Genomic DNA, 23668 nt, shown 5'->3' on the forward strand with positions numbered 1-23668 from the left:
GCGTTCCTTCTAGTCTACTAGGACAGATGTTCTTTTAAACCTTGAAAAGTATGACACATTCTCAACACCAAATAGTAACCCAATAAATTTGCACTGTTGTTATTAGGGCAGCTGAGGATAATATATACACAAACAAGTTTTATTAATATAATATAATATAATATAGCATTTCAACCTTTTTCTCAGGATCAGATGGCACACCTCAAAACTACCCATTGTGGATTTAGTAGCAGTTTGTTGCATATGTCACAAAAATGATACGAGCTGGCTCAGTCGCCTGGCTATCTTCAGATTCCAGATATAAGGACTGAAACTAACTTACTGACACTCTTTACTCATCATCTGTCAGAAATCAAGTTCACAGCCATAAAAATGGATCAACATATTTTATTTACAATAAAACAAAAGCAAAACTCTTTCTTATATATATATTGCTTTTATATACCATTGCTTTTACTGCATAAGCCACTGAACACAAACAGTCTCGTTTGCATGTATTTTCATAATAAAAGTCTTATTTAATGCATAGAAAAACAGGGGAGGACACACACATACACACATGCACACACCACGCTTACCCACAGACACATCAGAAATTATTAGACTCCCATCATTAATTAAATTTGGCAGAGTTAATTATATAATACTAAATTATCTTAAATTAAGAGTTATAAATGTCATTTAAGGCCCAAATATGAAGCACCCCCAAGAAAATAAACTGAATCATAAAGGTTTAGAATTAAAATGCTGCCATTCAGTAAACCAGTGCTAAATTAACTTCCTCTGGTTAAACAGTAGTTCACCAGCTCATAAAGAAACAAAGGAGAGAAAGATAAATATCTTATTTCATTAACTGTGAACTACAGAAAAGCTGTGCTACACAGTTCACTCAAGCAAATCCAAAGCAATGAAGCAGACACTCTAACCAAACAAAATAAACATACATTAGATAATATATTACTTCATTTTCTTGGAGGGGTTGTTGATGGAGACATGTGAGATCTAAATAAATACAGGTGCAACGCAGCTGCAAAAAAAATAAAAAAATCTAAAACACATTGTATATGTAGACCAGTGGTGATAAACTTTACTTCCATTGTAGGCTATGAAGAAACCAAAGTGAATCAGTACTAGGGTAGATGAGAGGTAAACAGAGGCACTTTTCAGTGCATGTGAGCAGTAGATCAGGTCTATGCGGCGCTTTCCGAAGGTTGGCCATCACCATTACTGTCTTTCAGGATAGTACTTTCTGTTTGTGTAGTGTCTTTCACTGGTCCAGTGTTGTCTTCATCATGTGGCACTGAGTGTGGTCTGTAGAGAGGGGGGGCTAAAAACAAAACAAAAAAGACAAAAGATTTTTTTAGAAACAGGAAGAGAAGGTTATAGTCACACCTTCAAACTTATCCCTTGCAAGAGGTCACACGGGCAAAATGCCATGCAGAGATCGATAGCAGGACAAAAGTCAAGAGTGAATTGTCCCTGACTGGTCAAAAATAGACATCTACAGTAGTTCCCAAAGCGTCCACTCTGTTTGCAATAAGGTCTTGCTGAATTATCAATTTAAACTACTCCAGTATCTCTAACGCTTTGTGTACAATAACTGTTTTTCCTAAAACATCTTTTGTTGGTTCTGGAACAAAAATCCAATAAAAAACCATAAGCTTTGAGAACGGAAAGGACTTTTATGAAAAGGAAAGGACCGGAATTCGTGCTCTGCATTTAACCCATCCAAGTACACACACACACAGAGTAGTGAACGCACACCCGGAGCAGTGGGCAACCATACTGCTGCAGTGCCCGGGGAGCAGTTGGGGGTGCAGTGCCTTTCTGAAGGGTCAAGGTCGCTGATCATTCACTTCCCCCACCGACAATCTGACTGATAATTTATTGTTCCAGAACCAATAATAAATGCTCTACTTAACAAAATCAAGATAAGTATTTGTGTTAGTACAGTTCTCTGTGTGGCCACACTTTGAAACTCTGTGTCCAAACCCAAAACCATGTTCAGGCAACAGTGTCATGGCATGCTTTTTCAGTGATACAAAGGAGGTCATTAATGTTTTTACATTATTTAGAGTTTAACACACAGGAGAACACATCATGCGTTTAGAGAGAAGCTTCTTGAAAACATCAATCCTCAATCTGGCCCATTCAGGGGTCACCTGTTAATGATCCTTAATCACTGTCGGGCTTGTAGAGATACTTCATAACCAGACTGTCCACCTTCTTCTTCTGTTTCTTCATTTCTTTTCTGCTGGAGGGTCGTTCCTCGTCAGGACTTTCCAGACCCCCGTCTGAGGCTTTCTGTGCTGGGGTTCTCTTCACGCTGTTTGAGCTACGGTATGAAACTGTTGATGCAGAGCTTGAAGATGATGATTCAGAGTCAGATTCTGATTTGGACGATCCAGAGTCTTTCTTTCTTGAGCTTCTCGATCGTCTCTTTTCTTTCTGCCTTGAATGCCGCCTAGTACGACCCTCATCTGAGCTGTCAGACTCAGAGCGCCTGTTCTTTTTCTTGTTCTTCTTCTTGCTGCTCTTGGAGCTGAAGGAACTTAGCGAGCTTCCAGAGCGTCCAGAATCTACAGCAGAACCTGAAGCTGAGCGTCTTAGAGTAGACCCGCTGAGGCCTAGACCTTCATCATCCTTGTCTTGCAATAATAAACCTTTGATGCTCTTCCTGTCTTCTTCCTCTCCTGCACCGCCACCTCCTTCCTCTTCTTCATCGGAGTCTTCTAAGCTGCGGCGTTTGAATTTAATTGGCTTGAAGCTCAACACTTCATTGATCGCTTTTTCCAGCTCAGGGTCCAGGTAGTTGCGGTGGCTCACAGGCTTAACGTCAGAGGCGTCCAGTGGGTTCTCAGAGGAGCGTAGCTGGGCAGGCGTGGACAGACTACGGCCCACCGAGCGTGGACTGTATGCGGCCACGCTCACTGAGTCAACATCATCATCGTCATCAACCTCATCATTATTCAAACGAACACCAAATTCGCTAAGTCGGGTGCTGCGGGCCAGGGAGATTCGTGAGCCGACGCTGGTGCTTCCAGGACTGCGGCTTCTAGATCGTTGGCTCGTGGTACTTGTTGGCCCAAAATCGCTGTGGCTGTCATCCATCCAAGAAGTACTACGTCGCAAGCTGAAGCTACTTACACCAGAAAGAGCATCATCATCTTGCTCCATCCCGCGGCGTGTGGAAGCTCGGCTCGGGGCAACCGAAGACACAATGGACTCCTTGTCAAATTCTGGACTGCTTTTGGTCCACCGACGGTCTAGGCCTTTCCTGGCCCGAGAGTAAGCCTCAGAGTAAGCCTGGGAGATCACTGAACCCCGGTCATCCAGGTCATCACCAGTCTGAGGCCTGTCTGCGGATTTGCTTTTAGCTTTGCGCAACAACACTCGGTCAGGCATGTCCGGCTGCTCCCGAAGGGCACTGAAGAGAGAACTGTCATCCCCTGCACCTCCATTCCAGTCCTTCTGATGGGAGCGTTTCCTGTAGCTGAGCGAGCTCATCACAGACACTGGACGGCTCTCGTCTGAATCTTTCTTTACTTCCTCCTTCCCCTCTTTTCCCTCTTTCCCTTCTTTTATATCTTTCACATCTGCATTAGCAGCATTGGTGTGTCTGAGGCGGACAGAAAACACATTAAAAGCGGCAGAATTGCAGATGTCAGTGAATGAAACAGGATGATACCCGTGACAGAGATAAACATGAATTCAAAGAACGGAAGAGATTTGAGAGGTAATTTAGGAGCATATTTTACACCAACCCCAGAAATAAACTTAAAAGGATTAAACTCCTAATGGCAGTTATGTAACCGCACCGTACTAATACTACCGAGGAACAGAACAGTAGCAGCAGCTCCCGGTGAGACAGTCATGAATCCAGTGCCATCAAATGCTGTCTTGAGCTTATTAGCAGATGGAGAGGACATATGTATGTCTTGGCTCTTACTCTAGTAAACCACATCAGTAGCGCCCCCAATGTTTTTATCCTTTAAATTTAGCTACAAAAGCTGCCTATACACTTTGAACGATTGTTTAATCAGCTCTCCACAGAAACTTCACTAGCTTAAAGATTAGAACACTACAATTCACAAAACTATGTTTTCAAATGATCTCCTTATCAAAATAATTTATACTTGCAGAAAAAAACATACATTTTAACGTAAACAAACTCATCATTTATTTACTAGTTTCCTAACAATTTTAAGTGTGGTTTTATTTCTCCATTCTACATTTTTCTGGGGATTGTTAAAAAAAAAGTCATAAGACGTACAGGCATTTTTGTAGCAATAGCCAGCAATACATTGTATGGGTCAAAATGATAGTTTTTTCTTTTATGCCAAAATCATTGGGATATTAAGTAAAGATCATGTTCCATGAAGATAATTTGTAAATTTCCTACCGTAAACATATCAAAACGTAATCTTTGATTATTAATATGCATTGCTAAGAACTTCATTTGGACAACTTTAAAGGCGATTGTCTCAATATTTTGATTTTTTTGCACCCTCAGATTCCAGATTTTCAAATAGTTGTATCTCGGCCAAATATTGTCCTAACGAAAAATACAATGATGAAAAGCTTATTTATTCAGCTTTCAGATTATGTATAAATGTCAATTTAAAAAAACTGACCCTTATGACTGGTTTTGTGGTTCAGGGTCACAAATGATCTCAGTCCTTGAAACGCCTAGTATGCAACAAAAGAGATTCCCTACTGACCTGGTGGTCTTCTGGGTGCCCTCATCAGAGAGTGTCTTGACGGATACTTTGCTCTTGGACAGCAATGACTTCACCCCATCCACACGGTCCTCCACCTCAGAGTCCATATCTGATTCATCTCCACTGTCAACAAGAGAAGCTCAATCAAATATGGCAGCTGACTTAAAGGTCATTTTGGCTGGTCAAGGCAAGAGGGTTATATTTCAGTTAGTTGTTAGTACCACAACAACAAGCGGGTTCAGTAAAAAAAAATAAAGGAAACGAGGATTTCAATCCATTCCATTCCAAGAAGATAGCAGAGAGAAACATGTTGAATACTGAAGTCAGATCTTTTACTGCATTCTCTCTGTGGAGATGTCATATTCCAATGAGCTTCTGCAGATACTATTATGGTTTATATCAAGCTTTGATATTAGCAATATACATAAAAGCTTACACAAGCATATATCTGTCCACAAAATTTGCACAAACGCACAATCAAGGATGCCATGAGTTACAGTGGATTGAGGCTACAGATGTTTCCAGAGAATTTCAACTTACTGTCACACAATTTAAAAATTAAGCACACACACAGATCACATTCAAATGCTAATCGACTGTGACAATCTGCTTCTATTAGTTGCATATCGCAGTTCCACCCAATTACAGCAAATCAACCAAACGCAATTGATTCCCCTCTTTCCAAATCCAAGCAGTTACACTTGCACAACAACACACATGAACACAATACAACTTGCTGAGTAGATAAGTAGCAAGACGCACTAGAAATTCAGAGAACTCTTGGGGAACTTTATGCGGAAATTTAAAAAGTGAAAAATTATTTTCATATTTTTGTAGGTGTATAAATGGCTCTGATGAAAAAGATGGCTGGTGTAATGGGTAAAAACAGATGCGCAACACATAATTGTTAAACATGTTAAGCACATGCTTATGAAGTGAAATGAATGAAATGCTGCTGTATTAAATTAGATTTGGACTAATATTTCTTCCCATTTCAGTTGTTGGACTGCAGATTAATACAACAGCATTCTCACGTTCTTACAAATGAATCGCATTACAACCTCAAATCAACAAACAGATGAGAAACAAACACTATTTAGTATTCTCACGTTTTGTTCTTTCTTTTCTGATACTTTGTCACCATGTCTTGTAAACTGCCAAAAATAAAAAAATAGATAAAAATAGAGGGGGAAGGGAAAAAGAGATCATATTAAAATGGAGACGAGAAACAAAAGAAGAAGAAGTAGAAAAACAAAAGAACTTAAAAAGGGTCTATGTAAACGATAGTAACATGCAGTGGTCATCCTGATCAACTTCAGAGAATTGTTGCCATGGGAACAGTGGCACTGACAGGAGACTAATCCTCATACCTGTTGATGAGGTCATCATCATCATCCGTCTCCATTTCATCTTCCATAGCAGCCTGCAGGTCCCCAATCCGCTTAAAGGCCAACTTCAAATCTGCTTGTAAGCTCTGATTGGCTGCTTCCAGACTTTCAATATCCATTTCCTGTTTAAAGTCCAACCAAAGTTTGAAAAATGACCATCATTTTAAAACAGTAACCATAGTGTTTTTATGCAGTACCATTACATTTACCTGATAAGCCATCTATGGTTATACTATGGTTACTATGCAAGAACTATGTCACTTTTTATAAAAGATTCTTTGCTGCAGTTTCCCGTCATTATAGTTGCTATAGCAATGCTAAGAGAATCTTCATCCAGCAGGAGGCACTCTAGAACTCACCAGCTCGTGTTTTTTGCGACTGGCTTCTGCCTCTTTCTTAGACAGTTCAGTCATCTCCTCCTTTATGTCCCGGATCTGCCGTTGCATGCGCTTGTTTTGATCCTTCTCCCGGTTTTCGCTGGCAATACGCTGGTCTCTTTCCTCAGTCATCTTCTCCAGGTTTTCCTTCAGCCGTGTTACAAGAGACTGGAGGATGAACATGGACAGATGGAAAAGCCAAAGATTTAGAGCTCATAAAAAAAGACAGACAGAAACACACAATCTGCTGTAAATGAACTGTAGTTGTTTATCTGCAAGCGCCATGAATGTTGTTTTAGCAGCCAGTATACGAAAATAATTGTGCATGGAATAATCTTTGTGCTCTGTTATTGGATAGAAACAAAAACTATACTAAAATGAAATAAAAACTACTAAAACTATACTGAAATGAAATAAAACCACTAAAACTATATTGAAATGAAATAAAAACTATTAACATTAAAAGGATTGTTCACCCAAAAATGAAAATTCTGTCATTAATTACTCACCCTCATGTCATTTCAAATGCGTAAGACATTTGTTCATCTTCTGGACACAAATTAAGATATTTTTGATGAAATCCAAGAGCTTTCTGACCCTGCTTAGACAGCAATGCAGCTGAAATGTTCCCGGGCCCAGAAATGTAGTAAGGACATCAGTAAAACATACCATGTGACATCAGTGATGCATCAGAAAGCTCTCGAATTTCAATAAAAATATCTTAATTTGTGTTCCCAAGATCAACAAAGGTCTTATGGGTTTGGAACAAAATGAGGGCAAGTAATTATGACAGAATTTTCATTTTTGGGTGAACTATCCCTTTAAAACAAAATAAAACTAACTTGAAATGTACAACTAAAATACAAAATCTAATAAAAATCTAATATTTTTCTAAACTGTCACCCTGCTTTAGTTTCTTGCTATTAGTGCATCGTATTTGTATAAGCAGTATAGGCAGTCACATGACTCACCTCCAGACGTTTAGTCTGGGTCCTCTCATATTCTAGTTTGGTCTCCAGTTCACGGATTTTGGCTTCCTGACGGCTGACCAGCGATTTCTCCACCATAGACTGTTCCTGAAATTCAAGCTGTGACTGCAGGGAGTGAAGCTGTCAAAAAAATATAAACACACAGGTCACTCTGAGGTCATGTTTAAGACTGACTCATGTTTCAGACCACATTCGACCAGCCCTCTGCACCTCTCTCACTGCATGGGCCCTAACCATCTACAAATCCACCATATACTGTAGAAAATAATGATTGAGGGGATAGGAGGCAATTTTGGGTTCCTGCAAAGAATAAAGAGAGCATCTGCCTTTTTAGTGCATTTATTAGGGGATTTTTTTGATACCTTGTCCAGGATCTCTTGCTTTTCCTTCATGGCCTCCTCCACCTGGGCTTGCAGGTCACTGATCTGCGCCAGATCTCTTGTAGACTAAACACACACACACACACATATATATAATATAATATACATATAATTTGTGCTAGTGGGTATTTTAAATGACCTCATATATATATATATATATATATATATAAAGTCACCTGAGCCACTGCAGCTTTGTGTTTCTTCATGAGTTCGTTCATGTCCTCCTGATCCTCCTCAAAGCGAGACTGCAGGTCGTTCTTCTCTCTCTGCAGACGACTTATCTGTTCCTCCAACTGAGGGAGACAGAACAGACAGGGTTGAATGAGTACCTTGAATAGTTTTATTCATGGTTTTCGAGGATGAGGAAATGTCACGAAACCTGTTCATGTTGGGATCTGTCTGATTTGGCAGCTTTTTTACCATGTGGCAGATGAATAGCACACCAAAATACTGCAGAGTTTGATTGGATGCACAGAGTTTGACATCAGCAACCAAAAATGATTTCTCATTCTTTCTTAAAACTACCAAAACTACAAATATATAGCTATATCTAATAGTTGCATTTTATAATTTGCATTGTTTTTCTCTGTTCTCCATGACTAAACTGTCTAAATAACCCAAAAAGCATAACAGAACACATCCCATAATACAGCCACAGCAGCACTGCAGTGTTCTAACAACTATGTTCCTGGCATTTTAGAGTAAGAGTTTAGAGTAACATTTCAGAGTGGGACTAAAACACTGTCATTACACACAGTAATTGCATATTTCTAGTTGAGGCTGTGACGAGGAGATTATACCCTTAAACTCCTGTATTTGACATCGTCTCTTCTTCTTCATAAATAATAAATCAAATGCACACCCTAAGTGAACCATTTAAATCTGAGTACCATATTTTTGGAGTCCTGAAAGGGGCTGTAGTGTGAATGGGGGAGGAATCAGAAAAGAGTAGCTGCACTGCTTTTCATTTTATCTTCATCCTTTTTTTCTGTCGTCAGTGAGGTAAAATGTGAAATGACAAAATCAGAATATATTTAAGATATAAAATTCTGTGTGGATTAGGATTTGTGTCAATAGGATTTTACTGTGGGTGGAGCTAGACAGCATGACGCTGCAGGAATAAAAACCAAGCAAGTGTCAAAATGTCTTGTCGGCTGTCACAGTCACAGTCAGTTAGGACAAAAACTCAGATAAACATGGAAGAGACAGGATTTAACGCTTTACCGCGTCATGCTTGGTTAAGATACCATGATTCAGGGTTTCTGTATGTGACTCTGGAGGTTTAAATTTTGTCCCTCTGGAATATTTATTCTAAATGGTTTTTCCATCAGTCTGAGCAGGAAAATGATTGAATTGTGAGCACTTTATTTCTCTTTACCCAGCGGTTTGAGTGAATCTTGACATTTATTGCTCTGTTCATCTCAAAAGATGAATTTTGGACTCAAAACTAACACTTAACCACAAAAGCTCTGACAAATCAGGTGGACAAATTGAAAAATATTTAAAGGAATGGCAAAGTCTATCTGTTGTAAACTTCAAACTAAGGACCATAATAGAACTTCTTAAACAACAGCAAATAAAAGACGATAATCAGACAGTAACCAGACCATAAACTAACATCTTAATTAATCCGACTGTAAACGAACATCTTAAACAACTAAACAGCAAAACTAAAGATGATAATCAGACAGTAATCCGACTGTAAACGAACATCTTAAACAACTAAACAGCAAATAAAAGACGATAATCAGACAGTAACCAGACCATAAACTAACATCTTAATTAATCCGACTGTAAACGAACATCTTAAACAACTAAACAGCAAAACTAAAGATGATAATCAGACAGTAATCCGACTGTAAACGAACATCTTAAACAACTAAACAGCAAACAAAAGATGATAATCAGACAGAAATCCGACTGTAAATGAACATCTTAAACAACTAAACAGCAAACTAAAGATGATAATCGGACAGTAATCAGACCATAAACGAACATCTTAAACAACTAAACAGAAAAAAAAGATGATATCCAGACAGTAAACGAACATCTTAGACAACTAAACAGCAAACAAAAGATTATAATCAGACAGTAATCAGACCATAAACAAACATCTTAAACAACTAAACTGAAAAAATAAAAGACGATAACCAGACAGTAAACAAACATCTTAAACAACTAAACAGAAAACTAAAGATGATAATCAGACAGTAATCAGACCATTAACGAACATCTTAAATAACTTAACAGCAAATAAAAGATGATAATCAGACAGTAATCAGACCATAAATGAACATCTTAAACAACTAAACAGAAAAAATGAAAGACGATAACCAGACAGTAAACAAACATCTTAAACAACTAAACAGCAAGCAAAAGGTGATAATCAGACAGTAATCCGACTGTAAACGAACATCTTAAACAACTAAAGAGCAAACAAAAGATAATAATCAGACAGTCATCAGATGGTAAACGTACATCTTAAACAACTAAACAGCAAACAAAAGACGAATATAAGACAGTAAACAAACAACTAAAGGACAAACAAAAGACGATTATCAGACAGTTAACAAACATCTTAACTATAGGACAAACAAAAACATAAACACTCAAAAAACAAACAAGCTAACAGAAAATGCCCAACAATCAAGTATAAATAAACAATTTATGACCACTGAATGTTTTTCAAATTAAACAGAATTCAACTCACAGCCATCTTGGCTTTGGTGATGTCATCCATCTGGATATGAAGGTCTTCAATTTCCAGCTCCATAGACTTGCGTGCTTTTACTGCGGCTGTGCAGGCAAACTCTGACTCCTCCAACTAAACAAAATACACATACGCTCACATGAAGCAATTAGTCCTATTTGATTTATCGATCCAGTGGGGGATATTAATTGTCATTTCTACAGCTCTGATTGTGATTATACCTTATTTTTGAGTGCGGTGATCTCTCTTTTGCTGGGCACATTACTCTTTAGGTGGTCTAGCATCATTTGGGCATCAGCCAGAAGAACTTTTGTGCGCTTCAGATCCTTCCTGAGACGTTTCTCTGTCTCTACATCCTTTTGACCAACCTGTTATATGGTAATTCTGTTACATTTTGTTGAGTGTAGTATTGTGTGCTATCTGCAATATTTGTGTTTTGTTGTGTTAGTACCTGTTCCTGTGCCATCATCAGTTTGGACTCCATGTCTCTCTTTTCTCTCAGAACTCTCTGTTTATCATCATATTCCTCCTCTAACTGCACTTCCATCTGCTTCAGCTACACACACACACACACATTTCATAAGAGCCATTAGGAAACATGGAGGTATTAAATTGTGCGATTCAAACAACTGATAGAGTGTTCCTGTTTATTCACCTTTTTACTGCAGGACAGTCGGATCTCCTCCACTTCTTCATCTTTACTGTCCAGCTCTTTAGAGTGCGTTTGTTTCAATCTTTCCATCTCCATTTCCAAACGGAGTTTAGCCTAAATCACATATACACACAGATCAGATGAGGTTAACTGTTGATAATATCCTCAATAAGTTTTATTTTTCCTCTCTTTTGCAATAAACAATGTTATTTTAATATTGTTTACAGACTGTTATAGAATTCATTAATATTTTAAACTCGCTTTTATTTTTCAGTTTTAGTTTAGGTTTTAGTCATTTAATGTTTTTTTTTTTATCATTTTGTTTTTATATATTTATTTCTGTTTAATTTTATTTTTATTTTTGTTTCCATTATTTGGTAATTGTAGAACTTTAGCTTATTTTCAGTTACATTTTCATTTAAGATTTTAACAAACCTTTGTTTCAATTATTGAAAATGATTTTTTTTAAGTTTTAGATAACAATAACAATGGCACTGAAGAGAACAGAGCATAATCCAGAGTGGCTATCCATCTTCGATTATGCCGTTTTTAGCTTGTACCTGTTCCAGCATCTGAATGGTTCCGGCCTGTTCGTCAAGCTCCTCCTCTTGATCCTTGACCTTTGCTTCCAGGTCACGCAGTTGCTTTTTAACCTTCGCGAGTGAAGCCTCATCTTTCGACTCCTGAGAGGAGAGATCCTGGAGCTCGGATTCCAGCTGCTCTATTTTCAGATTGACCGTGCACAGCTCTGTGTCCTTCTCCTGTTTGTTAAATTATGAATTTGTCATTAGCTGATGTTTTTATCCAAAGCAATATACCATAGACTTATTACAGAAACAGTGTTGTGCTTCAAGAGGGAGCAACACACACTCTTCTATCTTTAGTCTCACCTGTAGCTGTTGTCTGATTGTAAACACCTCGCCAGTTAGCATATCTCTTTCTCTGCCCAGTTTCTCCCGTTGGTTCCTCTCCTTCTGTAGCTCCTCGTGAAACTGGTTCTTCTCCACATCAAACCTGCAAGAAATGTCAGAAGATAGACAGGTTTTGAGACACGTAATTTCAACCACAGTATGACAAGAGCAACATAATAATCTGCTTAAATCTACAATAGGCATATACTATCAAACTATGGAAGCCTACTACTACTACTACTGTTTCCACCACTAAATAAAAAATAAAAAAGGTAATTGCGACTTCTCACCTCACAATTCTGACATTTTTTCTCAGATTTGTGATAGAAACTCGCCATTCTGACTTTTATTTTTTTAATTGTGTGATATGAACTCACAATTGCAAGAAATAAAGACAGAATTGTGAGATAAAAACTTCTTTCTCACAAATGCAAGTTTGTATCTCACAATTCTGACTTTATTTCTGAGAATGGTGGGTTTATTTCTCAGAATTGCAAGTTTGTATCTCTCAATTCTTAGAAAAAAGTCAGCATTGCGGGATATAAATTCGCAATTGCAAGAAAAAAGTTTTGAGGGGGAAAAGACTGATATGTTCTCAGAATTTCTAAATTTATATAATTTATAGAGTTTATATTTGACCATTCTGACTTAATAACTCACAATTGCAGGTTTATATCTTACAGTTCTTAGAAAAAAAGTCAGAATTGTGAGTTTATATTTTGCTATTTTGATTTTATTTCTCAGAATTGCAAGTTTATATCTCACAATTCTGACTTTTTTCTCTTAATTCTGACTTTTTTATAAACAAGATTGCGAGTTTTATAAACTTGCAATTGCGAGTCATAAAGTCCAATTTTGATGGGAAAATTAAAATTAATTTCTCAGAATTGAGACTTTATAACTTGCAATTGCAATGTTTATATCGCAATTCTGAGAAAAAAGAGAATTGTTGGGGTTTTTTTTGTTCAGTGGAGGAAATGGGCTTCCATATGAAACACAAACTTCAGTCAGTAGGCATTCTAGCAAACATTTTCTCATCTGCTTCTGAGTTTGTCGATTTTCAGATCGCAAAATGTTAATCTGCATTGTTAGTAGAACATGGTTGGATTTGTGAGTTTTAAGTAAGCCTCTTTTTCCTTTTTCAGTGCTCCAGATGCTGGTAATTCTCTGAGCAAAATGAAGCCTATGCACTGAGGTTACTCATGAATTTTCAAGCATATTGAGATTTAGTTCTAGCTCTGATCTGCTTCAGTTTTTTAGCTATGAGCAACATCAGCCAAATACACACACACATACAAAAATAAAAAGAGTCCAGCAATAAACAAACCCAAACCCAAGCTCAAACAATCAGACAGTAAACAAATAACAAAACACTCAAACAGTAAACAAACAGCCCAAACAATCAGACAGTAAAAATACAGTGTAAACAACAAACAGTAAACCACCAAACAGTAAAGAAAGAGCTCAAATACAGATGAATCATACAATAAACAATATATTGAAATGTCTAGGAATAAACAATGAGTAAACAAACAGCCCAAACTATAAATGAACAGCCTAACTAATTTGAAAGTAAACGAACTGATGAAACAACTAAACAGCAAACAAAAGACAGTAAACAAACAGCCTTACTAAACCGCACACAAATAACAGTAAACAAACAGCTTAAACAACTAAATAACAAACAAAAGACAAAACAACTTAAAGGAAAAGTCCACTTCCAGAACAACAATTTACAGATAATGTACTTACCCCGTTGTCATCCAAGATGTTCATGTCTTTCTTTCTTCATTCGTAAGGAAATTGTGTTTTTTGAGGAAAACATTTCACGGATTTTCTTCATATGATGGACTGATATGGTGCCCCGAGTTTGAGCTTCCAAAATGTAGTTTAAATGCAGCTTCAAACGATCCCAAATGCAGTTGTAAATGATCCCAGCCGAGGAAGAAGGGTCTTATCTAGCGAAAGGGTTGGATATTTTCATAAAAATAATACAGTTTATATACTTTTTAATGTCAAACGCTCGTCTTGTCTAACTCTGCGTGGACTGTTTTTTTCCGGTTCATGACAGTTAGGGTATGTCGAAAAACTCCCATCTCATGTTCTCCCTCAACTTCAAAATCGTCCTATATCGCTGTTTTACCTTTTTTTGTTAAGGGTGTTTGATCTTCTTTGCATGTTTACTTTGCAAAGACTGGGTCGATGTTTCTGCAGCGACGTAGGATGATTTTGAAATGATTTTTGAAGTTGAGGCAGAAAATACAATCTGAATTTTTCGACATACCCTAACTGTCTTGAACCATAATACACAGATGTCAGGGAGAGCAAGACAAGACAAGCGTTTGAGATTAAAAATATTTAAATTGTATTATTTTTAATGAAAATAACCAATCGTTTCGCAAGATAAGACCCTTCTTCCTCGGCTGGGATCGTTTGAAGCTGCATTTTGGATCGTTTGAAGCCGCATTTAAACTGTAGTTTGGAAATTCAAACTCAGGGCACCATAGCAGTCCATTATATGGAGAAAAATGCTGAAATGTTTTCCTTAAAAAACATAATTTCTTTACGACTGAAGAAAGAAAGACATGAACATCTTGGATGACAAGGGGGTGAGTACATTATCTGTAAATTGTTGTTCTGGAAGTGGACTTCTCCTTTAAACAAACAGTAAAGAAAGAGCCCAAACAATCGTACAGTAATCAAACAAATTCAATTGTTTACTGTACTGTATGATTGAACAAACTCTATGATTAAACAATGAGTAAACGAACAGTCCAAACAGTAAAGTAAACAAATCACTGAAACAATCAAACAGTAAATATATGGCTCAAACAACCACAGAGTAAACAACAATCAGAAAACTCATCAGACCCCAGCAGGTAACCAGGCAGGGGACTGAAGACACAGACTGAATGTTTGTGTGTGTGTGATTGGCTCTTACTTCCTCTGCTTTCTCTCCAGCTCATGGTTGCGTCCCTCTTGATTTTCCAGGTGCAGTTTGGTGTCTTGCAGTTCAGCTGCCAGCCGCTGGCATTTCTTCTTCAGCTGCTGGACTGATCGCTGGGACTCCTCTTGGTCAGCCTGCAAGTCCGCTAACTACACAGAGAAAAAGATAGGAAGGTGAAGTTTATAAAAGTCTAAAGATGCTGAAGTGTTGCTGGTCAACGTCAGAGTATGAATTCGAATACATTTCACAGTGTGTGTGTGTGTTTACTGTGCTATACTAACTTTTCTCTCCAAGTGTCTCTTGTTCTGTTGTTCTGTCTCCAACTTGTCATCCATCTCCTGCTGGAGTTTTTTCTTTGTGAATTCTGTGTCTCTGATGGCACGTTCATATTTCAGCCTCCATTCACCTCCTGACATGCACAAACACACAGAAACAGACAGATTTTTTTCTGAGTTGTTGTTTTGTTGAGTTGTTTGTGTGTGTGTGTATGTATGTGTGTGTGTTGAGCATTTTTTGACAAAACCAGTCCTCTTTTTATCCCAGTGCCCAAAAAATGCATTTTCATAATCAGCTTGAAGTGCTGTCTGATTGTGTTGTTGTTTTTTTTGTTTTTTTACCAGAATCATCGCCATCATTGTCCATCTCGCCGTTGAGTTCTGATGCATGGAGGAGTCTGGCCTCCATGATCTCCATCTCCATGGACTCCATCTGTTTCTTCACAGCGTCAAACTTCACCTGAGTTTCGGAAACAGAAAAGAACAAGTGTGTTCTACAGCAGCCCACTCACAAAATACACTCCTACCACAACTTCGACAGATTATAAAAGAAAGTTTATGAACTGTAAAAGTCTCTCCATCAAATTTTCACCACAACTTTTAGTCAATCCATGAAACAAGCTACTCATAATTTAAAGTAGTTAAACTACAGTAAATGTACAGTTATGAAAAAGTTAGCTACGCTGCAGTCTACTAAAATGATGCAATATTGTTTACCATATTAATTTTTAAAATGTTTTTTTTTTTTGATTTTCCTAAATATTTTGAACTATTACTAAACAGCACCATTTTACTAAATATTGTGGAAACAAGACATGAAATGTTATCTTTTTTGTAACAGTTACATATTTCCAATTTCTATGATTTAAATCCAAATTATTATTGATCTGAACAAACTAGTTTACTAATACACTATGAATCAGACTTCCAATCTATACATGTTGAAGGAGAAATCCACTTCCAGAACAACAATTTACAGATAATGTACTCACCCCCTTGTCATCCAAGATGTTCATGTTTTTCTTTCTTCAGTCTTAAAGAAATTGTGTTTTTTGAGGAAAACATTTCAGGATTTTTCTCCATATAATGGTCTGATGTGGTGCCCCGATTTTGAACTTCCAAAATGTAGTTTAAATGCGGCTTCCAATGCGGTTGTAAACAATCCCAGCCGAGGAAGAAGGGTTATATCTAGCGAAGCAATTGGTTATTTTCATTTAAAAAATCCAATTTAAAAACCTTTTAATCTCAAACACTCGTCTTGTCTTGCTCTCCCTGAACTCCAATCGTATTTTCTCATTTCAAAATCATCCTACATCGCTGCAGAAAACAGCGATATAGGACGATTTTGAAGTTGAGGGAGAACATGAGATGGGAGTTTTTCGACATACCCTAACTGTCATGAACCGGAACAAAAACAGGTCGGGAAGAGCAAGACAAGACGAGCGTTTGACATTAAAAAGTATATAAGTTTATTATTTTTATGAAAATAACCGATCGTTTTGCTAGATAAGACCCTTCTTCCTCAGCTGGGATCATTTACAACTGCGTTTGGGTTCATTTGTAGTCTCATTTAAACTGCATTTTGGAAGTTCAAACTCGGGGCACCATATCAGTCCATTATATGGAGAAAAATCCTGAAATGTTTTCCTCAAAAAACATAATTTCAGACATGAACATCTTGAATGACAAGGGGGTGAGTACATTATCTGTAAATTGTTGTTCTGGAAGTGGACTTCTGCTTCAAAGACATTTTAGTTGAATGTGTTTGATTCTTAACTCTTGGAAGTTTGCTTGGAAGTAAAACTGCATATGCAATATAATGTGACAAAATACAGTGATGCAGTGTTTTGTAACACTAAACCGCTGGAAAAAATATACTATTTTACTAAATTATGTTACTAAAAGGCCTAGTTCGCTGATAATCTACTCACGTCCATCTCATCCAAGATGTTCATGTCTTAATTTCCTCAGGCGAAAAGAAATTAAAGTTTCTAAGTTAAATATTCCAGGATTTTTCTCCATATAGTGGACTTCAATAGGAGTATAACAGGTTCAAGGTCCAAAATTCCCTTTTACTGCAGCTTCAAAGGGCTCTACACAATCCCATTTTTTTAGACGATCATTTGTGGTTAAAAAGTACATACATTTTAATTTTGTTTTTAAGAAAATGACTGATCGTTTGGCTACATAAGACCCTCATTCCTAGGCTGGGATCGTGTAAATCCCCTTGAAGCTGCATTGAAACTGCAATTTGGACCTTCAACCCGTTGGCCACCATTAAAGTTCACTACATGGAAAAAAAATCCTGGAATGTTTTCCTCAAAAACCTACATTTCGTTTCGACTGAAGAAAGAAAGACATGAACATCTTGGATGACATTAGGGTAAGTAAATTATAAGGAATTTTTTTATTCTGGAAGTGAACTAATCCTTTTAAAAGTTAACCTAGTGTCTATTTTTTATTTAGTAACTCCCCATTGCTGTTGAATACCGATTAAAACAGGATTGATGGAGTTCATGTACCTGCATGTCCTTCATGTCCTTCTCCAAACGCAGTCTTTCACTTGTTTCCGTCTCCAGCAGCTGGGACGTTGACTCTGCAGAATTTCTCTCATCTGAAAGCTCTGCCGTCAGCTCTGTGATCTACATAAATAAACAAATGCGCTTGTTTTTCTAATTCAGATTTTATCAGTATGAATAAAAGTAAATTTAATATTCACAGAAACCTTTCTGCATTGTTACATTTTCATTTCAGGTTTATTGTCTATCCTAATAGAAAAAAACCTTTGCTTTCTTGACTTCTCTCCAGCTTTCTCAAAATGGGTGGTAAAATAAGGACCTGCTTTGTGTTTTAAATCAAATAAGATGTTTGCATCTCTTACTCGGCTCTCCAAGCGATCCGAGGTCAGCCGTAGCTCATTTCTTTCCTTCTCCACCTTCTCCAGTTTCAACTTCAGATGCATGATCTCCTCCTACAAGCCAAAACAACAGTTTTATCACTGGCAAAAGACAATAGTGAATATTTCAATAAGAACGAGACAATCTTCAGCCTGAGGCTTGTTGAGCTAATATTATATGATCTGATGGTCTTTTGATCAGGCGAGATCTTTCTGCCTTTAGGTGAGTTCAGGAAGGGGCCAGACGGCAATGTTGCATTTCTAAAGCAAATGCTTTGAGCTTGGATTGAGATGCGATGGCAGCGGGAATCAAAGAAAAGTCTCGGCTCTAACGCTGATGCAACAAAAGCCCTTAGATCGTGTCATCTTGAAGGCAAACGCGTCCACACACAAAGATAAACCTTCAAGCTCTACTGTAAACTGACATGAGCTTTGCATTGCGAGCAAACAAGGGCATGAAATAGAGAGGGAGATGGAAAGACTCACGTCTTTTCCTCGAATTTGTTCTTCGGTGAGCTGAACCTCTACTAGAGGTCGTACGGTGGTGAAGAGCTTCCACCAGGGCCAGTCCTTCACACCACGATTCTTCTTAATGTTCTTCTGGACGCAACGGATGGCCAAATCCTGGATCTGAGAGACAGAGAGATTTTTTTTAGGTGATTTTATAGGAAAGTTTACCTGAAAATGAAAATTCTGTCATCATTTACTATATAGTCATAATTCAGAACTTTTATGCAGCTTCAGTCTTCATTCATTTCATTATATTAAATAGAGCGGCCCATATATTCATCACTTTCATGATTCAGGGAAATAAAAAAGCCATAGAGGTTTTGAACGACACAAGGATGACAGAATATTCATTTTGACTACACAGTTTCTTTAATTTCTGCATTATGTGGGTTTAGAGCATGCTGTTGATACAGATCTCAATCTGTGAATAACATGACAGTTGCATTAACAGCGCAGCGAGAAATGATTAATGTTGCTTTGCAAACACAAACATAAAAGCCACAGTATGACTTTGATATGACATTTTTTAAAAAGTACAGAAAGATTTGCAAATTAAAACTGTAAATCCGACTGGAATTAACTAAATGCACATTATGAAGAAATGAGAAGATTTTATTTAGAGGCTTGACTGCATGCCGTGATCTGAAAGAGTTCAGAGGAGCCTTTATTAATTAGAGATTTTTTAATGACTAATAATTCCAGGGAGACAAAACGGGAGAGCACTTAAGAGAAGAATGTTTTTTTTTTGTATTAAAATACTTTCTACTACAATTTATTATACAGAGAAAAGTAAGAAATTTGTAGGTTAAAAGTGTAAAAACCTTATTCTGTGGTGCTTTCAAAACATTCTTTGGTTTGTTTGAGCTGCACAACAACAGCAACAGTGGCTCAACCAATGAACTGAGTTCGGGGCAAAACTATTTGTTTGGCTGACCAATGGGGGATTTTTCATCTGCAGTTCTGCTCAGTGACACTAGTGTTGCAGAAATTACACACTTCAGCCTAGTCACATGCTGTTTTTTTAAAGTATTAAGACTTGTATGGCTTTATAAAACATAAATGTTGTCTCTTGCCAAAATATAGAGGAGAAAACCCATGAAAGATTTACATTATTTAAAAAATCCACATTGTTTTATACATATTTTGGACTATGGGGGGCACCATTATTTCGTTTACATGAAATCGTTGCACTCTGTGAATTATTTTTACCGCAACAACTCGGAATACACAACTCAGAAAATAAAATACTGATGCGAAGCCACATTGTGCAACGTTTTGTTGTTATTTGGATGTAAGTCTTCACTGCTTTCCTTGCGATAAGAAGAGAAGAAGAACGGAAAGATGTCTGTGGACGAATAAAACATCCTAAAGACCAGCGTCTTTGTTCTCTCAACTTTAGCCCTGATGCATTTGAGGTTAGACCACAGCTACTGGAAGAGCTTACAAATGGCAGAGACAAGAAACGGTAGATGCCATCCTGACAGGATGTAAACATGCTGATGCTTGTTATGATGCCACAGCCACTGAAGGAGTTTCTCAGTACGGATTTAACTCAATATCCCGGGGGGGGGGGGGAATCGATGGTACAGCATTTTGTTTAAGCCTATCCTTATATCCATCGCCACCTGTAGGCTCTTTTAGTAGCTGTGGTCATTGTATCAGTATTTTATTTTCCGAGTTGTGTATTTTGAGTTAAAAATAGCAAAAGGTAGCACCAGTTGCTCATCAAATGCAACCATTTATCATAATGGCACCCCCCATAGTCCAAAATATGTAAACAAAAAAAAAAAAAAAAATCAAAAAAAAAAAAAAAACATGATGTGGTTTTTAAATTATATAAGCCTTCCATGGGTTTTCTACTACATATTTCAGTAAGAGATGTAATTTACATTATATTAAGCCATACAAGTCTTAATACCCAGGTTTCCCTTTAAACTTTGTATTCATCAAAGCACCTTGACAAAAAATGTATCACCGTTTCCACAAAAACTTATGTACTAAATATTCAATATTCAACACTGATAAAAATAAGAAATGTTTCTTGAGCACCAAATCAGCATATAAGAATGATTTCTGAAGGAGCATGTGACACTATGGTAAATTCTGCTTTGCCACCACAGGAATAAATTACATTTTAAAATACATTAAAATTGTTTTTTAATTGCTATTTTAAATTGATATGATATTAGTGTTTTTACTGTATTTTTGATCAAATAATAGCAGTTTTTGGTGAGCAAAAACTTACCGACCCCAAACTTTTGAACAGTAGTGTAAGAGAAATAAATATTTCTGATTAAATGACACTGCAGTTTAAGCTCAAGACTGAAACAAAATGGAAAATTGACTTTACCTTCCTCTTTTTGAAGGCTTGTCGAGACAAAAAGCCCCTGCAGGCGGCCTGAAACAGCGTGATGTTCTGTCTGGTGTGTTCATCCCTCTGTCCCTCTAGTTTAGCCACTGTTCCAGCCCTAAAGAACACCTAATAGACATATACACAAAAAACAGCAAAGAGAGCATGTTAAAAGTGCATCGTCTTAGTAGAATCAAAAAGACACAAATAAACTCATAGCAAGTCATATTTTCAGACAGAGACAACTTTTATCTATAATATAAGCTTCATAAGCATATGGATGTTTTTTGTAAATAATTACCAAAATGTCACAGAATCAACTGCAATTTAAACTTAACAAGAGGTGGCTTTTCTTTACACTACAGTATTAGTTTTCTTCTATTTATTATTCGGTGAAGAAATAAATATTTAATTATTAGCATGTTTTATTATGTTTAATATATATATACTGTATTCTGTAAAATATTTGAAATTTTATTTAAACTATATTTAGTTTTTATTGTTTATTTCTATATATTTTTATTATAAAATTCCATTTTAATTTACATGTATTCATTTAGTAGATGCTTTTATCCCTTCATATCTATCTGATCTGATGCACATAGTCACAAAATCGGATGAAATTTAATCATAAGACATGCATTTGAGAAACAGCAGGTGTAAACCGCAATCTGTCTCACCTGAGATGGATGTTAATATAGATACAAACAACCTGAGAGTTTGAAGAGCAAAAATAAAGAAAAATCTGAAATCGCTACATGTTATTAAACTCATGCAATAATTTTATCTGGCGTCATATTCAAAAAAAGAACATCTGACCACAACAATCTGAACGCCTCAAGTGAATCATTGTTTTTTTATTGCACATTTGGTTTATTTTTCATTGCAAGTATCCGTAACAACGCAAGATGAGCAGAATTGACAGGAGATGCTGGTTGAATTTTGTTTGTTCGAATCCTTCGTTAAGGGGCCCTGACATTGTAATCCATTTTTGAGCGCAGTTCAGCCTTCACGAACCTTGATGCCAATTGCAGCTGCCACAAAATAATTACTAACTATTCCAACTTATAATACGGTCCAATAAATCTCCATTCTTCTGGGAATGCGCCAGGCGGAGCTTGTTTACACACGCCGCCTTTTTTTTTTTTTGGCTCGCCGTGCTTTTCCAGCTGATGGGATTAAACTGTTGAGCGCCAGCGTCTGTTCACACTGATTAGGACGGCATGAAGAACCAGGAAAGACACAAACAAACAAAGCAGCTCACGCCGAGATGATAGTTTCCTATGTCCAACCGATGGACCATGCAGTAGCGGACAGAAAAACACACATGTAATATTATCCGCTGCATACAATGCAAAATGACTTACCTGCATCCTTTGACGGACTCAAAGTGACAAAACATACAGTAACTTCTGTGTGTGTGTGTTGTTACTCACCCTGCTCAGGCCCATGTGATAGCTGGTCTTCTCTAGTTCCAGAGACTCCAAAAGCTCCTCTACTGCCTGCAATGACAAACACACTGTCATGTCTAGTTCACACAGTGTACATTACAAAAACACTGCTGACCCCTGTGTAGGCCTTCTGGACACACACACACTGGTTATTCTCTGCTGTACAGTCACAAACCGTCCAGACGACCATCAGCCCTCACCGTGACACTGACACTGTCTTTCTCATGCGGAAAGGTCTTGAGAACTCGATCTATGTGAAAGGGCCCATCTAGATTACAGCACTAAAGGGGGTGCTGGCCCCCGACAACTAAAGGGCCATTGTTTGAATCGCTTCACAAAAACTTGTCCTCTGAGACACTGTTCTGCCTCCCCGTCTTTTTCTTTCTCTCTGCGTCTCTGTAGATTTCCCGTTTTGCATCGTTTCAACTTCCTCTGGTACTTGAAACGCGACTGACCTTCTCCACTGTGTCACCAAAAGAGGACGGTCATCTTTCTGTAGTCTTTATACTCTGAAAAGCTGGTGGTCTAAAATTGATTTTTGCCACTCCTGTCAATTTACCAACAATCAATATTTCAAACTGGCCTTTAAACTTTATTTTGCATTATTAACTGTTAGGGTTAGGGATAATGTGGTTATTTAACTGTTTATTATTTACAGCACAGGTTTGTACAAGTCAAGAACATGAAAAAAATAGTAAGTAGTCTCGTAGTGGTTTTAGATTTCACAATATGAATTTATTTCACACAATATGACTATATCTTACAGCTGTGACTTCATTTCTTATAGCTGATTGTCTCTATGGTCTATCTCACAATTATGACTACAGTTTATCAAAATATACTTTATTTGTCACAAATTGTGAAACTGTGACTTAATTTCTCAAAATTGTGATTTTATATCTCACAGTTCTCATATTTGTGATTTTATATCTTACAATTTTGACATATTTCTCATAATTATCACAATTGTGGCTACAGTTGATCAAAATAGGACTTTTTGCATTTCACGAAATCACTTTATATCTCACAGTTGTAATTTAATTTCTCATAATTGTGTTTTTATATCTCACAATTATGACTACAATTTATCAAAATATGACTTTTTTCACAA

At 37.1% G+C, this 23668-nt stretch overlaps 1 protein-coding gene across 11 annotated transcripts in view; it reads right to left on the reverse strand.

The window, feature by feature from the left end:
- Positions 1-367: 367 nt before the first annotated feature.
- myo18aa (myosin XVIIIAa) overlaps positions 368-23668 on the reverse strand; it is a 55562-nt gene continuing 32261 nt past the window's right edge. For 2 of the 11 annotated variants that reach the window (XM_051120747.1, XM_051120749.1), the window contains 22 exons: positions 22543-22608; positions 21107-21235; positions 18733-18876; positions 18232-18321; positions 17873-17992; positions 15693-15810; positions 15357-15484; positions 15070-15224; positions 12108-12231; positions 11778-11978; positions 11221-11331; positions 11017-11121; positions 10787-10933; positions 10566-10679; positions 8032-8148; positions 7838-7921; positions 7458-7595; positions 6469-6654; positions 6092-6231; positions 5831-5875; positions 4722-4844; positions 1352-3619 (listed from right to left, as the gene is read on the reverse strand). In XM_051120747.1, the coding sequence (XP_050976704.1) occupies positions 2176-3619; positions 4722-4844; positions 5831-5875; positions 6092-6231; positions 6469-6654; positions 7458-7595; positions 7838-7921; positions 8032-8148; positions 10566-10679; positions 10787-10933; positions 11017-11121; positions 11221-11331; positions 11778-11978; positions 12108-12231; positions 15070-15224; positions 15357-15484; positions 15693-15810; positions 17873-17992; positions 18232-18321; positions 18733-18876; positions 21107-21235; positions 22543-22608 (4029 nt within the window). In that variant the 3' untranslated portion in view covers positions 1352-2175. Of the gene's footprint in view, positions 1327-1351; positions 3620-4721; positions 4845-5830; positions 5876-6091; positions 6232-6468; positions 6655-7457; positions 7596-7837; positions 7922-8031; positions 8149-10565; positions 10680-10786; positions 10934-11016; positions 11122-11220; positions 11332-11777; positions 11979-12107; positions 12232-15069; positions 15225-15356; positions 15485-15692; positions 15811-17872; positions 17993-18231; positions 18322-18732; positions 18877-21106; positions 21236-22542; positions 22609-23668 lie in introns of those variants that run through there. The other 9 variants (XM_051120748.1, XM_051120751.1, XM_051120755.1 and 6 more) reach the window with 8 other exon arrangements.

Source organism: Labeo rohita, chromosome 10 (genome assembly GCF_022985175.1).
Source record: "Labeo rohita strain BAU-BD-2019 chromosome 10, IGBB_LRoh.1.0, whole genome shotgun sequence".
Lineage (NCBI taxonomy): Eukaryota > Metazoa > Chordata > Actinopteri > Cypriniformes > Cyprinidae > Labeo > Labeo rohita.